The 15,670-nt window shown below is 44.3% G+C and overlaps 1 protein-coding gene across 2 annotated transcripts in view; it reads left to right on the top strand.

Annotated features, from left to right (window-relative positions):
• Positions 1-15,670, top strand: part of RFX4 (regulatory factor X4) — a 99,988-nt gene that overhangs the window by 53,371 nt on the left and 30,947 nt on the right. For both annotated transcript variants that reach the window (XM_073567836.1, XM_073567835.1), the window contains exons 6-11: positions 8,145-8,358; positions 8,762-8,839; positions 8,931-9,094; positions 10,769-10,869; positions 14,628-14,686; positions 15,391-15,535. In XM_073567836.1, the coding sequence (XP_073423937.1) occupies positions 8,145-8,358; positions 8,762-8,839; positions 8,931-9,094; positions 10,769-10,869; positions 14,628-14,686; positions 15,391-15,535 (761 nt within the window). The remainder of the gene's footprint in view (positions 1-8,144; positions 8,359-8,761; positions 8,840-8,930; positions 9,095-10,768; positions 10,870-14,627; positions 14,687-15,390; positions 15,536-15,670) is intronic.

Genomic DNA, 15,670 nt, shown 5'->3' with positions numbered 1-15,670 from the left:
AGAAAAGAAGCCGAGACAACCCCTTTAATGATGGAGAGCCACAATACCAGACACAGTTTTTTGTTCTGCTTTAGCATTTAACATTGCTGTGTATATCTATATATATAAAATTGAATGTGTGTGTGTGTATCACCAACCAATCACTAAGCATCTTTCATTTCACCAGAGCTGTTTAAAAGAAGCTGAGCTGTGATTGGTTGCTATGAGCAACAGTTTTCCCACTCCAGAAAACACCTCAGCAGACATTGACTGGGTGGGAGAAATCTAGCATCCCCGGGAACATAAGCTCCCAGCCATTGTCTGCCCCCAAGAAAGGAGCAGAGAGCACATGACAGAAATGAATCCCCCCTCCCGCGCCCATATACCCATCACACATCCTCCATCCCATAGGCACATCTTCCCTCATAAAGGGATCTCCAGTATGGAAGTTAGGGCAAATCCCACAGCGCTCTGATTCTGACCTCAGGCTTCTATTAAAGGGATCATTGGTATGGAAGTCAGGGCAAATCCATCCAGCGCTTTGGTTTTGACCCCAGGGTTTCTTAAAGGAATCATTGGTATGGAAGTTAGGGCAATTCCACTAAGCGCTCTGGTTCTGACCGCAGGCCCCTCTTAAAGGAATCCCCGGTACGGAAGTGAGGGCAAATCCACTCTGTGCTTTGGTACAGATCCCAGGCCTCTCTTACAGGGATCTCCGGTATGAAAGTTAGGGCAAATCCCTCAGCACTCTTGATTCTGACCCCAGGCTCCTATTATAGGGATCATTGCTATGGAATTCATGGCAAATTCACCCAGCGCTTTGGTTCTAACTCCAAGCCTCTCTTTAAGGGATCACTGGTATGGAAGTTAGGGCAATTCCACTCAGCATTCTAGTTCTGACCCCAGGCTCTCTTAAAAGGATCCCCGGTATGGAAGTCAGGGCAATTGCCTTCAAATGCTCTGGTACTGACCCCAGGCTCTCTTAAAGGGATCTCCTCTATGGAAGTTAGGGCAAATCCCTCAGCGCTCTGAATCTGACCCCAGGATTCTATTAAAAGGATCATTGGTAAGCAAGTCAGGGCAAATCCACTCAGCGCTCTAGTTCTGATCCCAGGCTCTCTTAAAGAGATCCTTGGTATGAAAGTTAGGGCAATTCCACTCAGCGCTCTGGTTCTGACCCCAGTCTCTCTTAAATGGATCATTGGTATGGAAGTTAGGGCAATTCCACTCAGCACTCTGGTTCTGACCCCAGGCCCCTCTTAAAGGGATCCCCGGTATGGAAGTTAGGGTAAATCCCTCGCTCTGATTCTCACCCCAGGCTTCTATTAAAGAGATCATTGGTATGGAAGTCAGGGCAAATCCACTCAGCGCTCTGGTTCTGATGCCAGGCTAATGGGATGATGTGAGATATTAGGGGTAGTAGTCCGGTGGCTCTGGCTGACGGAATGATGTGGGATATTAGTAGTAGTCCAGCAGCTGTGACGGGATGATGTTGGATATTAGGGCTAGTTGTCCGGTGGCTCTGGCTGACGGGATGATGTGGGATATTATGGGTAGTAGTCCGGTGGCTCTGGCTGACGGGATGATGTGGGATATTAGGGTAGTAGTCCGGTGGCTCTGGCTGACAGGATGATGTGGGATATTAGGGGTAGTATTCCGGTAGTTCTGGCTGACGGGATGATGTGGGATATTAGAGGTAGTAGTCCGGTGGCTCTGGCTGACAGGATGATGTGGGATATTAGGGGTAGTAGTCCGGTGGCTCTGGCTGACGGGATGATGTGGGATATTAGTGGTAGTAGTCCGGTGGTTCTGGCTGACGGGATGATGTGGGATATTAGGGGTAGTAGTCCGGCATCTGTGGCGGGATGATGTGGGATATTAGAGGTAGTAGTCCGGTGGCTCTGGCTGACTGGATAATGTGGGATATTAGGGGTAGTAGTCCGGTGGCTCCGACGGGATGATGTGGGATATTAGGGATAGTATTCCGGTGGCTCTGGCTGACGGGGTGATGTGGGATATTAGGGGTAGTAGTCCGGTAGCTCTGGCTGACGGGATGATGTGGGATATTAGGGGTAGTAGTCCGGTGGCTCCGATGGGATGATGAGGGATATTAGGGGTAGTATTCCGGTGGTTCTGGCTGACGGGATGATGTGGGATATTAGGGAGAGTAGTCTGGTGGCTCTGGCTGACGGGATGATGTGGGATATTAGAGGTAGTAGTCCGGTGGCTCTGGCTGATGGGATGATGTGGGATATTAGCGGTAGTAGTCCGGCATCTGTGACGGGATGATGTGGGATATTAGGGGTAGTAGTCCGGTGGCTCTGGCTGACTGGATAATGTGGGATATTAGGGGTAGTAGTCCGGTGGCTCCGACGGGATGATGTGGGATATTAGGGGTAGTATTCCGGTGGCTCTGGCTGACTGGATAATGTGGGATATTAGGGGTAGTAGTCCGGTGGCTCCGACGGGATGATGTGGGATATTAGGGGTAGTATTCCGGTGGCTCTGGCTGACGGGGTGATGTGGGATATTAGGGAGAGTAGTCTGGTGGCTCTGGCTGACGTGGGATATTAGAGGTAGTAGTCCGGTGGCTCTGGCTGATGGGATGATGTGGGATATAAGGGGTAGTAGTCCGGCATCTGTGACGGGATGATGTGGGATATTAGGGGTAGTAGTCCGGCATCTGTGACGGGATGATGTGGGATATTAGGGGTAGTAGTCCGGTGGCTCTGCCTGACGGGATGATGTGGGATATTAGGAGTAGTAGTCCGGTGGCTCTGGCTGACGGGATGATGTGGGATATTAGGGGTAGTAGTCCGGTGGTTCTGGCTGACGGGATGATGTGGGATATTAGGGGTAGTAGTCCGGCATCTGTGGCGGGATGATGTGGGATATTAGAGGTAGTAGTCCGGTGGCTCTGGCTGACTGGATAATGTGGGATATTAGGGGTAGTAGTCCGGTGGCTCCGACGGGATGATGTGGGATATTAGGGATAGTATTCCGGTGGCTCTGGCTGACGGGGTGATGTGGGATATTAGGGGTAGTAGTCCGGTAGCTCTGGCTGACGGGATGATGTGGGATATTAGGGGTAGTAGTCCGGTGGCTCCGATGGGATGATGAGGGATATTAGGGGTAGTATTCCGGTGGTTCTGGCTGACGGGATGATGTGGGATATTAGGGAGAGTAGTCTGGTGGCTCTGGCTGACGGGATGATGTGGGATATTAGAGGTAGTAGTCCGGTGGCTCTGGCTGACGTGGGATATTAGCGGTAGTAGTCCGGCATCTGTGACGGGATGATGTGGGATATTAGGGGTAGTAGTCCGGTGGCTCTGGCTGACTGGATAATGTGGGATATTAGGGGTAGTAGTCCGGTGGCTCCGACGGGATGATGTGGGATATTAGGGGTAGTATTCCGGTGGCTCTGGCTGACTGGATAATGTGGGATATTAGGGGTAGTAGTCCGGTGGCTCCGACGGGATGATGTGGGATATTAGGGGTAGTATTCCGGTGGCTCTGGCTGACGGGGTGATGTGGGATATTAGGGAGAGTAGTCTGGTGGCTCTGGCTGACGTGGGATATTAGAGGTAGTAGTCCGGTGGCTCTGGCTGATGGGATGATGTGGGATATAAGGGGTAGTAGTCCGGCATCTGTGACGGGATGATGTGGGATATTAGGGGTAGTAGTCCGGCATCTGTGACGGGATGATGTGGGATATTAGGGGTAGTAGTCCGGTGGCTCTGCCTGACGGGATGATGTGGGATATTAGGAGTAGTAGTCCGGTGGCTCTGGCTGACGGGATGATGTGGGATATTAGGGGTAGTAGTCCGGTGGCTCTGGCTGACGGGATGATGTGGGATATTAGGGGTAGTAGTCCGGTGGCTCTGGCTGACGGGATGATGTGGGATATTAGAGGTAGTAGTCCGGTGGCTCTGGCTGACGGGATGATGTGGGATATTAGGGGTAGTAGTCCGGTAGCTCTGGCTGACGGGATGATGTGGGATATTAGGGGTTGTAGTCCGGTGGCTCTGCCTGACGGGATGATGTGGGATATTAGGGGTAGTAGTCCGGTGGCTCTGGCTGACGGGATGATGTGGGATATTAGGGGTAGTATTCCGGTAGTTCTGGCTGACGGGATGATGTGGAATATTAGAGGTAGTAGTCTGGTGGCTCTGGCTGACAGGATGATGTGGGATATTAGGGGTAGTAGTCCGGTGGCTCTGGCTGACGGGATGATGTGGGATATTAGGGGTAGTAGTCCGGTGGCTCTGGCTGACGGGATGATGTGGGATATTAGGGGTAGTAGTCCTGTGGCTCTGGCTGACGGGATGATGTGGGATATTAGGGGTAGTAGTCCGGCATCTGTGACGGGATGATGTGGGATATTAGGGGTAGCAGTCCGGTGGCTCTGGCTGACTGGATAATGTGGGATATTAGGGGTAGTAGTCCGGTGGCTCCGACGGGATAATGTGGGATATTAGGGGTAGTATTCCGGTGGCTCTGGCTGACGGGGTGATGTGGGATATTAGGGAGAGTAGTCTGGTGGCTCTGGCTGACGTGGGATATTAGAGGTAGTAGTCCGGTGGCTCTGGCTGATGGGATGATGTGGGATATAAGGGGTAGTAGTCCGGCATCTGTGACGGGATGATGTGGGATATTAGGGGTAGTAGTCCGGTAGCTCTGGCTGACGGGATGATGTGGGATATTAGGGGTAGTAGTCCGGTGGCTCTGCCTGACGGGATGATGTGGGATATTAGGGGTAGTAGTCCGGTGGCTCTGACTGACGGGATGATGTGGGATATTAGGAGTAGTAGTCTGGTGGCTCTGGCTGACGGGATGATGTGGGATATTAGAGGTAGTAGTCTGGTGGCTCTGGCTGACGGGATGATGTGGGATATTAGAGGTAGTAGTCCGGTGGCTCTGACGGGATGATGTGGGATATTAGGTGTAATAGTCCGGTAGCTCTGGCTGACGGGATAATGTGGGATATTATAGTGAGTGTGGCTATGTGGAGTGGGCGGGACTCTACACTCAGCTTTATATATACCGTATATATAGATATAATCATTATAATTTGTTATAAATAACCGTAGTTAGTTACTATACCCGGGCAGCGCCGGGCTCTTCACCTAGTTTAGAATAAGTAAGAAACCTTGCAATTTTCATGCTGATCAATAGGCCCATTTTAAAACTCCTTCTTCCAGTTGGACAAATGGACATCAGCAGAAATATACTGACTCAGACCCTCTGCTATAACTGAGCTTCTAAACTGAACATGCTATTATAAGGCTGTGACATCATCTATTGTGAATGGTGGATCCTGTGTTATCTACTGTATATAGAGGTGTTATCAATCATTGTACAGGAAGGGGAAGTAGGTGAGCTGTGACATCTCCTATTGTAAATGCTAGATCCTGTATAAATAGTGACTATACAGGAGGAGGAAGACAAGAGCTTTAACATTCCCAATTGTGAATGGTGGATCCTTTTTACCTACTGCACACAGAAAAGTTTTAGTATATAGATCTGTTATCAGTCATTGTGTAGGGGGATAGGGTAAGTTGTGATATCATCTATTGGGAATGGTGTATCCTGTGTTAGCTACAGTATATAGAGGTATTATCAGACATTGTACAGGAGGAGGAAGAAGGTGAGCTGTATCATCTACTGTGAATGGTGAATCCTGTGTTGTTATTATACATTTATATAGCGCCATTTATTCCATGGCGCTTTACATGTGAAAAAGGGGAAATATAGACAAGTACAATAAACATGAGCAATACAAGGCACACACAAGTACAGAGGGAAAGAGGACCCTGCCCGCAAGGGCTCACAGTCTACAGGGGATGGGTGAGGATACACTAGGAGAGGGTAGAGCTCGTCGTGCGGCGGTTCAGTAGACTGAGGATCACTGCAAGTTGTAGGCTTTCCAGAAGAGCTAGGTCTTCAGGTTCCTTTTGAAGGTTTCCGTGGTAGGCGAAAGTCTGATGTGTTGGGGTAGAGCGTTTCAGAGTATGGGGGAAGCATGGGAGAAGTCTTGTATGCGGTTGTGGGAAGAAGAGATAAGAGGGGAGTAGAGAAGGAGATCTTGACAGGATCGAAGGTTACATGTATGTAAGTACCGGGAGACCATGCCGCAGATGTATGGAGGAGACAGGTTGTGGATGGATTTGTATGTCATAGTTAGGGTTTTGAACTGGTGCCCTTGACAATAGGAAGCCAATGAAGGGCTTGGCAGAGAGGAGAGGCTGGGGAATAACGGGGAGACAGGTGGATTAGTCGGGCAGCAGAGTGTAGGATAGATTGGAGTGGTGCAAAAGTGCTAGGGGAGGCCAGAGAGTAGGAGTTTGCAATAGTCGAGGCGGGAGATGATGAGGGCGTGCACAAGCGTTTTTGCTGTTTCTTGATCAAGGACTGTATGGATCTGGGAGATATTTTTGAGTTGGATTCAGCAGGAGGAGGCAAGGGATTGGATATGTGGCTTGAAAAAGAGGGCAGGGGGTTATATACTGTATATTAAGGTATTTGTTATTGTATAGGAGGAGGTGAGCTGTGACATCACCTATTGTATATGATCCATCTACTGAATACAGAGGTGTTATCAGTCATTGTACAGGAGCAGGTGAGCTGTGATATCACCTACTGTGAATGGTATATCCTGGGTTATCTACTGTATATAGAGGTGTGTCAGTCATTGTACAGGAGGAGGTGGTAAGCTGTGACATCATCTATTGTGAATGGTGGATCCTGTGTTATCTACTGTATATACTGTAGAAGTGTTATCAGTCATTGCACAGGAGGAGGAGGTGAGCTGTGATATCACCTTTTGTATATGGTTGATTCTGTGTAATCTACTGTATATAGAGATGTCATCAATCATTGTACAGAAGGAGGTGAGCTGCGATGCCACCTAATGTGCTATGAATGGGTCACCGAGGAGGAGAGCGCAATAGGCTATGCCACCAGAACACCAGAGAGGTTGGTCGCTCAGCGGATTGCAGACCCCTGATCTTAACAACACAACTAGCAGTAGCCGTGGAGCGTTCCTACGCTGCCCTAGACGCCTTGTCACAGCCGGAGGACTAACTAAGCCTAAAGGCAGAAAGGTGAAATCTAAACTGACCCGGAGCAGATCCCCAAAGGAATAGACAGCCCCCAAACATATATTGTCGGTGAGACAAGATGAAGCACAAACACAGACAGAAAATAGACTGAGCAAATGATGGGGCCCACACTGACTAGATAGGACAGGACAGAAAAGGCATTGTCTGCAATCACGCAAAACCCTAACAATTCCAACACGACTGATGTACAAAAATACTGAGGTTTGCACAACCTCGCCCCCACTATATCAGCACTCAGGTGTGAACTGGTGGCTAGCAACAGGCTAATACAGCAAGGGACTGAGCAAACAAACACAAGATACAAAAATACAGGGCAGGAGCCAGCAGCCCCAGGGGGAGCAAGCTGACCCCTGACAGCAAGGCAAAAACAGATGCAAAGGGTTTATCAAAAGACACTTAGCTGCCAAAATGCAGGATCAGGCAGAAGACAGGAATCCTCAGTAAGCAAAGAAAGGAGTATCACCAGCAGTCACTGAGAGAAGTCTGCTCGCTTATGTAGTCCCAGTCACTACCCCCACTCCTCCAATTATCCTCTGCAGCTGTTGGGTTAACATCATGTTGACCAGCACCACTACCAGCAGTATCCACCAGAGGGAGCCTTGCCTCAAAAGTCGGATCAAGAGCGCTCACAACACTAATGTAAATGGTGGATCCTGTGTTATCTACTGCATATAGAGATGTTATGAGTATTTGTACAATAGGAGGTGAGCTGTGACATCACCTATTGTGTGTAATCTACTATATATGGAGGTATTACCTGTAATTGAAACCCTGTCTGGGATGATAATGAGACTGCTGAAAGTCTTCTGTAACAATTAGTAATTGTGAATCTTGTATTAGCCCTAGAGTCCTTTGTGAAAGTTGCAACATTCTGTGATAATAAGTAATATAGGAAATTGAAAAAAACAACAACATCAAAATGGAAATAAAATAAATGTAACATAATAGCCTAATTTAAGAACTGGTCATTTTCTGATGACCCATTTTTTATGTCATTGTGTTACACAGCTTGTACTTAGATGCTGTGATATTGTCTTCTACCAGGTATCATTATTATGGCATTGCCGTCAAAGAAAGCTCCCAGTATTATGACGTTATGTACTCCAAGAAAGGAGCAGCGTGGGTGAATGAGACGGGGAAAAAAGAAGTCACCAAACAGACAGTGGCGTATTCACCCCGATCCAAGCTCGGAACATTACTGCCTGAATTCCCAAATGTCAAAGATCTAAATCTGCCATCCAGCATCCCAGAAGAAAAGGTATCTATAAAGCCAAATTAGTTCCCCCGGAGCCTCTTGTCTACTTATTTAGATCCATCACTAGAAATGGCAAGAAAGGAGAAAAACAAAACACAAAGCAGACTCATCAGTGTAATAACATCAGGTCCAAGGGTGTACATTCCATTAGGATAGCCATTGTTGCTGGTACAGGCCCAGTGAGAAAATTGGGGCCCAGTCCTGGCTGTTCCTCTCCTCTTTGCTCTTGGGTGGTGAAAAGACCCTATGGAGGAACTACAAAGTTAGGTTCATAGATAGAGGAGATTGGTCCAAGAATAGTGTCCACCTACTTGGCACCGTAATGGGAACTCAATATGTCCCTACCTATGGGACCCCATCTGTTCTAAGTCCCTTTATTGAAAAAAATACATATTTTTTTTTCCAGATTTCAACATTTATAATGATGTATCGAACTCACTGCCAAAGGATTCTGGACACTGTCATACGAGCCAACTTTGACGAGGTATGGTGAAATTGGATGTCATTACGGAGCTTATTTTGCCCACAGTCGGATGTATTAGATTTACATTGCATGAGGTTTTTTTTATTTCCAGGTTCAAAGTTTTCTTCTGCACTTTTGGCAAGGCATGCCGCCCCACATGCTGCCAGTCCTCAGCTCGTCAACAGTGGTGAACATTGTGGGAGTGTGTGATTCCATTCTGTATAAAGCAATCTCTGGTGTCTTGATGCCTACTGTATTACAAGCATTGCCTGACAGGTTGGTGTGTATTAATATCATCTCGTTCCATGTATATCCTGTGGTTGAATGGAACATACAGTGGGTACAGAAAGTATTCAGACCCCTTTAAATTTTTCACTGTTTGTTTCATTGCTGCCATTTGGTAAAAAAGTTCATTTTTTTCTCATTAATGTACATTCTGCACCCCATCTTGACTGGAAAAAAACAGAAATGTAGACATTTTTGCAAATTTATTAAAAAATAAAAACTGAAACATCACATGGTCATAAGTATTCAGACCCTTTGCCCAGCACCTTTTGAGCTCGTACAGCCATGAGTCTTCTTGGGAATGATGCAACACGTTTTTCACACCTGGATTTGGGGATCCTCTGCCATTCTTCCTTGCAGATCCTCTCCAGTTCAGTCAGGTTGGATGGTGAACGTTGGTGGACAGCTATTTTCAGGTCTCTCCAGAGATGCTCAATTGGGTTTAGGTCAGGGCTCTGGCTGGGTCAGTCAAGAATGGTCACAGAGTTGTTATGAAGCCACTCCTTGGTTATTTTAGCTGTGTGATTAGGGTCATTGTCTTGTTGGAAGGTGAACCTTCGGCCAAGTCTGAGGTCCAGAGCACTCTAGAAGAGGTTTTCATCCAGGAGATCTCTGTACTTGGCCGCATTCATGTTTCTTTAAATTGCAACCAGTCGTGGCCAATCATACCAACGATAATAATGACAGCTGCAGAAGAGTGAGCTGACCTTCTTAGGGAAAGTGACTTGTCTATTTATAATTTTCTAGAAATGGCCATACATAGTCAGGAGCTGTCTTCTAAACACTCATGAGAATCATGATACTATCGGCAGCAACAAGAGAAGAATTAGCTGGCGTCGTAGGGGATAGTAAGTTTTCTACAAATAGCCATACACATTAAATAGTTGTCTCCCAATCACTCGCAATAATTGAGATGATTGTGGCAGGAGTACTTTTGATTTTCTAAACTGGCCATACACATACATGAGAATTATGATAATAATTGAAGCAGCAGAACAGTTAGCTAATATTGCCAGGGAAAGTGACTTGTCTACTTATAATATGCTACAAATTGCCATGCATATTAAATAGCTGTCATCTGAACCCTCACGGGAATCATAATAATGACCGCAGCAAGAGAAGAGTTAGCAGATTTTGTCACAGTCAGTGACTTGCCTACTTTTGATTTCCTAAAAGTGGCCATATCTGTTACATAGCTGTAGTGTGAACACTCATAAGAATAATAATAATAATAGCAGCGGCAGCAGAAGAGTTAGCTGATCTTGTAGGGGATAGTGACTTTTTTATAATCCGTCATACATATTAAATGATTGACATCTGATCTGACGTGGCAATAAAGATAATATTGGTAGCAGCAGGAGAAAAGGGAGCTGACCTTGTTAAAGACAGTGACTGGTCTACTTTTGATTTAGTAAAAGCGTCCACACACATTAAAGTGCTGTAATCTGAACAGTGAACACTAATGAGAATCAGAAACAGAAAAATTATGTGTGGACTGCACCCCCAATTTATTTGACCACGCCCCCTAGGAGCGCATTATCTTTAGCAGTTCTCTAAAGGTCAGATTGGAGAACCAATGGCATAGTTTAAGAGTTTAAGACTTTCTCTTTAGCTTGAAACATCTTTCTATATCAATAATAACTTTTTTTTTCTTTCATCCTCAAGTTTGACGCAAGTAATCCGAAAATTTGCGAAGCAGCTGGATGAATGGCTGAAAGTGGCTCTTCACGACCTTCCCGAAAATTTACGAAATATCAAATTTGAGCGTAGGTATTGATTTTATTTGTGTCTTTTTGACTTGTATGTATTAAGACAGCATAATCTATAATAGTAATCTCTCATTAATCAACTTTTCCTAATCACAGACATGTTATTCCTCAGTTATTCCTCCTGGAAATGTAAGACTAAATTGACTACTGGGCGTCCTTGTCAATAGGGTGCAACCTTACACAGTCTGACTGTGAAAACTATTAATAGGTGCAATAGCAAAACCCTGTTAAATGATTCAGATGTTTCCAGGAGGCACAACAGAGGGACAGCATAATGCAAAAAACTATGGAAAATCTTTAGTAATACTAAATTGTTAAGAGATTTTTAGCGTCACTGCTTTACATATATTTGTCTTGGTACATAATCCTGATTAAGCTGTCCACCTAATGTGCCTAATCTCCCAATATTCCTATAATGTTTGGGTAGGTGGCGGCTTAATTAATATTTGTAAAGGGCTTTTATAAGCGTATTTGTAGTGTCCTTCATTATGGCACCTTCCATTCAATGGCTTCAGTAATGCTATTTTCCTCTGTTGTAAAAGGTTACTCAATCCTCAGGAATAAAAGGCGCAGATTATTATTGCCATGTACCGGGCCGATGTTATCAGATGACTTGGTCTCAGCAGGCAGTCGACCCTTTCTGCCTGTTCTCGGAGATCCTGCGGTGGATGAAGCCCATCACCTGCACATAAATCCTTTCTAATTTCAAAGCTTAGACGCTTTCTCCATTAAGGAGAACTGTTCACCATCATCCAGTAATTAAGAAAAAAGGGATTAGCTGCTGATCAATACCAGGAGCGAGGAGGAGGAGGATGTCGTACCTGGGTTAATCAGGAGCATAATAACCTAACAGGAAGAACCGCGCAATATGGAAATATTCAAATAACAAAATCAACCCCCCCCCCAAAAAAAAAATAAATGTATTTTTTAAAATTGGATTTTTTTTTTATAAAAGAGTTCATTATATTTAATAGAAATAACAGAGAATATGGTGAGGGGGGCTCCTCATTAGGGCCCTATAGTTTCCATTAGGCACAAGGGGTCTTTGTCTTCAGTTAGAATAGTGAGAATATATGGTATGTCTGTAGTTTGAGGACAGATAGATAATAGATAGATGATAGACAAGATAGATAGATAATAAATAGATGATAGATAGATACAGTGCCTTGCGAAAGTATTCGGCCCCCCTGGATCTTTTCAACCTTTTCCCACATATCATGCTTCAAACATGAAGATACCAAATGTAAATTTTTGGTGAAAAAATCAACAACAAGTGGGACACAATTATGAAGTTGAACGAAATGTAATGGTTATTTTAAATTTTTGTGGAAATTCAAAAACTGAAAAGCAATATTATTTGGCCCCTTTACTTTCAGTGCAGAAACCTCACTCCAGAAGTTTGGATCTCTGAATGATCCAATGTTGTCCTAAATGACGATAAATATAATCCACCTGTGTGTAATCAAGTCTCCGTATAAATGCACCTGCTCTGTGATAGTCTCAGGGATCTGTTTGAAGCACAGAGACCATCATGAAGACCAAGGAACACAGCAGGCAGGTCCGTGATACTGTTGTGGAGAAGATTAAAGCCGGATTTGGATACAAAATGATTTCCAAAACTTTAAACATCCCAAGGAGCACTGTGCAAGCGATCATATTGAAATGGAAGGCGTATCATACCACTGCAAATCTACCAAGACCCGGCCGTCCCTCTAAACTTTCATTTCAAACAAGGAGAAGACTGATCAGAGATTCAGCCAAGAGGCCCATGATCACTCTGGATGAACTGCAGAGATCTACAGCTGAGGTGGGACAGTCTGTCCATAGGACAACAATCAGTCGTACACTGCACAAATCTGGCCTTTATGGAAGAGTGGCAAGAAGAAAGCCATTTCTCAAAGATATCCATAAAAAGTGTTGTTTAAAGTTTGCAACAAGCCACCTGGGAGACACAGCAAACATGCGGAAGAAGGTGCTCTGGTCAGATTAAACCAAAATCGAACTTATTGGCAACAATGCCAAATGTTATGTTTGGTGTAAAGGCAACACAGCTCATCACCCTGAACACACCATCCCCAATGTCAAACATGTTGGTGGCCGCATCATGGTTTGGGGCTGCTTTTCTTCAGCAGGGACAGGAATGATCGTTAAAATTGATGGGAAGATGGATAGAGCCAAATACAGGACCATTCTTGAAGAAAACCTGTTGGAGTTTGCAAAAGACCTTAGACTGGGATGGAGATTTATCTTCCAACAAGACAATGATCCCAAACATAAAGCAAAATCTACAATGGAATGGTTCACAAATAAACGTATCCAGGTGTTAGAATGGCCAAGTCAAAGTCCAGACCTGAATCCAATCGAGAATCTGTGGAAAGAGCTGAAAACTGCTGTTCACAAACGATCTCCATCAAACCTCACTGAGCTCGAGCTGTTTGCCAAGGAAGAATGGGCAAGAATTTGTCTCTCAATGTACAAAACTGATAGAGACATACCCCAAGCGACTGCAGCTGTAGTCACAGCCAAAGGTGGCGCAACAAAGTATTAAGTTAAAGGGGCTGAATAATATTGCACGCCCCACTTTTCAGTTTTTGAATTTCCACAAAAATTTTAAAAAAACAATAAATTTAGTTCAACTTCACAATTGTGTCACACTTGTTGATTCTTCACCAAAAATTTACATTTGGCATCTTTGTTTGAAGCACGATATGTGGGAAAAGGTTGAAAAGTTCCAGGGGGCCGAATACTTTCGCAAGGCACTGTAGATGAATAGATAATAAAAGAAATAATTGAAAAAAAAATACTCAACCTGTGTCACAGAAATGGCTCAGAGCTTTCCAGAGGGAGGTACTCCTTAGGAAAAAGGACAGAACCACAGCAAGCTGTATATTCCAGAACTGACAAAAGACCAAACCCAAATTCTGCTTTTTATTAGATCAAGCTTACACCCATATACCTCCCCATGGTGAGCTTATATGGGGGCACGTTGTGGGATGGGCTAAATACTTTGAAATTTTATGAGATTTCCAACTTACAAGATATCTTAGCCCCTGGAGATCCCAGGAGGTAGATATTGTTATCATGCTTTTTATTATGATTTTACTTGTCTAGAGATGAAATATGGCATGGATAGCATCATCCATGGGACCAATATTAAGCTAAGTTCTGCCAGACTTCCAGTGATATGAGTGAATGCATTACGCTCTTCCCTTCTCTATGATGCCGAATATATATATGCCCCATAAATAAATCCCAATATTCATTACTGATCAGAGGAAGCTTAATCTTGGGAAGTGTACTTCCCGGTCTCTGCGTAAACAAATCTCAGTCTTGGTGTCTTTTTCCCAGAATAAATCTCCATTGCCTGTTCACTTCAGAAGACCCCTACTTCAGTGGAGGCTGAAGTGTTAGTACTTTCTCACTTCCCCAGTTATAATTAGTTTCTCTCTTCCCCAGCTACAATTAATCCCATATGTTCAATATGAAGTCCTACCTCAATGGAGGTTGAATTGTTAGTTCTTTCTCACTTCCACAGCTCCGGAGATGCCTTATGGATTTTAATTTTTTCTCTATGACATAAATAAATAGATGTTAGATAGATAGACCGGCCACACTTGGATTCAGAATAGAATACTATTTTTGCCATTTTTGCACATTTTGCATTATTCACCTGGTCCTGTTTTATTATATCATTGCAGTTCGAATCTCAAAAGTTGAAATAAAACCTTTTAATCTGTGTCTTTTTTTATTCTCAGTGTCAAAAAGGTTTTCCCAAATTCTTCGACGACAGACATCATTAAACCACTTATGTCAAGTGAGTATTCTTCTGTAATATAGGGCCACACGTTATAAATATAATAGTGTAATGATGATATGGGGCTATAACCCAATAAAGGGGTTTTGCACTACAATTTAACTAAAGTTTGTTTGGCTGAGGAAAGTGTCATAAAATGAAAAGAAGCCTGTATGCACCTCTCCTGCTCCGCTCTTGGGCTGTCTTTTCCCCCGAACTGCTGTGTCAAATGACGGCTGCAGCCAATCAGCAGCCACTGACCGTCTAGGTCAAATGAGCCTTAGATAAAATGTGTCAAAACCCCAGCGCTAGTTCCGATCCTGATTAGTAATACTAAGATGCCGTCTATGTAACAGAGTCCGGTACCCGCGCTGTGAAGGAGCATGACCAACTTACTTCTATGGCCGCCACTGCCAAAGGGTTAAAGTTGTTACATTTCTACTGAGTGGTCGAAATTGATCTGTTCGGGAACCTGCAGAAAGTGTTCAATTATCCCACAGCACTCCCACAGGAGAAATGATGCATTACATGATACTCCCTACAAGTCAATAATTTGTTCTACCACATCTATTGTAAAAAGAGGTTTTAATATTATTTGCACCAAGTATTGGTGAATTCTGCTTGTTCTAATTCTAATTGGCTTTATATTTACCAATATTTGTATTTTTCACCTTTCTTTTATTACATTTATATGACACATTATGCATTTTTGTATGATTTTTCAGGCCTCACGAACGGTTATACACAGCGCCGATATTACATTTCAGATGCTGGAGGACTGGAGAAATGTTGACCTTAATAGTATTACCAAACAGAGTCTATATACTATAGAAGATTCCCGTGATGAACATAGAAAACTTATTATTCAGTGTAAGATGTGATGGGGTCTTAAAGTATTGGGGTATTACTCATAAAGTAACATCCAAATTAAAAGAGGTTTCCAAAACTAGAAAAACGTGACCGCCAGAAAAAGCGGCCTGCTGTCTGTGTCAGGTATTGCGGCTA

Source organism: Dendrobates tinctorius, unplaced genomic scaffold (assembly GCF_039654945.1).
Source record: "Dendrobates tinctorius isolate UK_male_01 unplaced genomic scaffold, ASM3965494v1 ptg000020l, whole genome shotgun sequence".
NCBI classification, from domain to species: Eukaryota; Metazoa; Chordata; class Amphibia; order Anura; family Dendrobatidae; genus Dendrobates; species Dendrobates tinctorius.
This window is presented reverse-complemented; position numbering and strand designations above follow the sequence as displayed.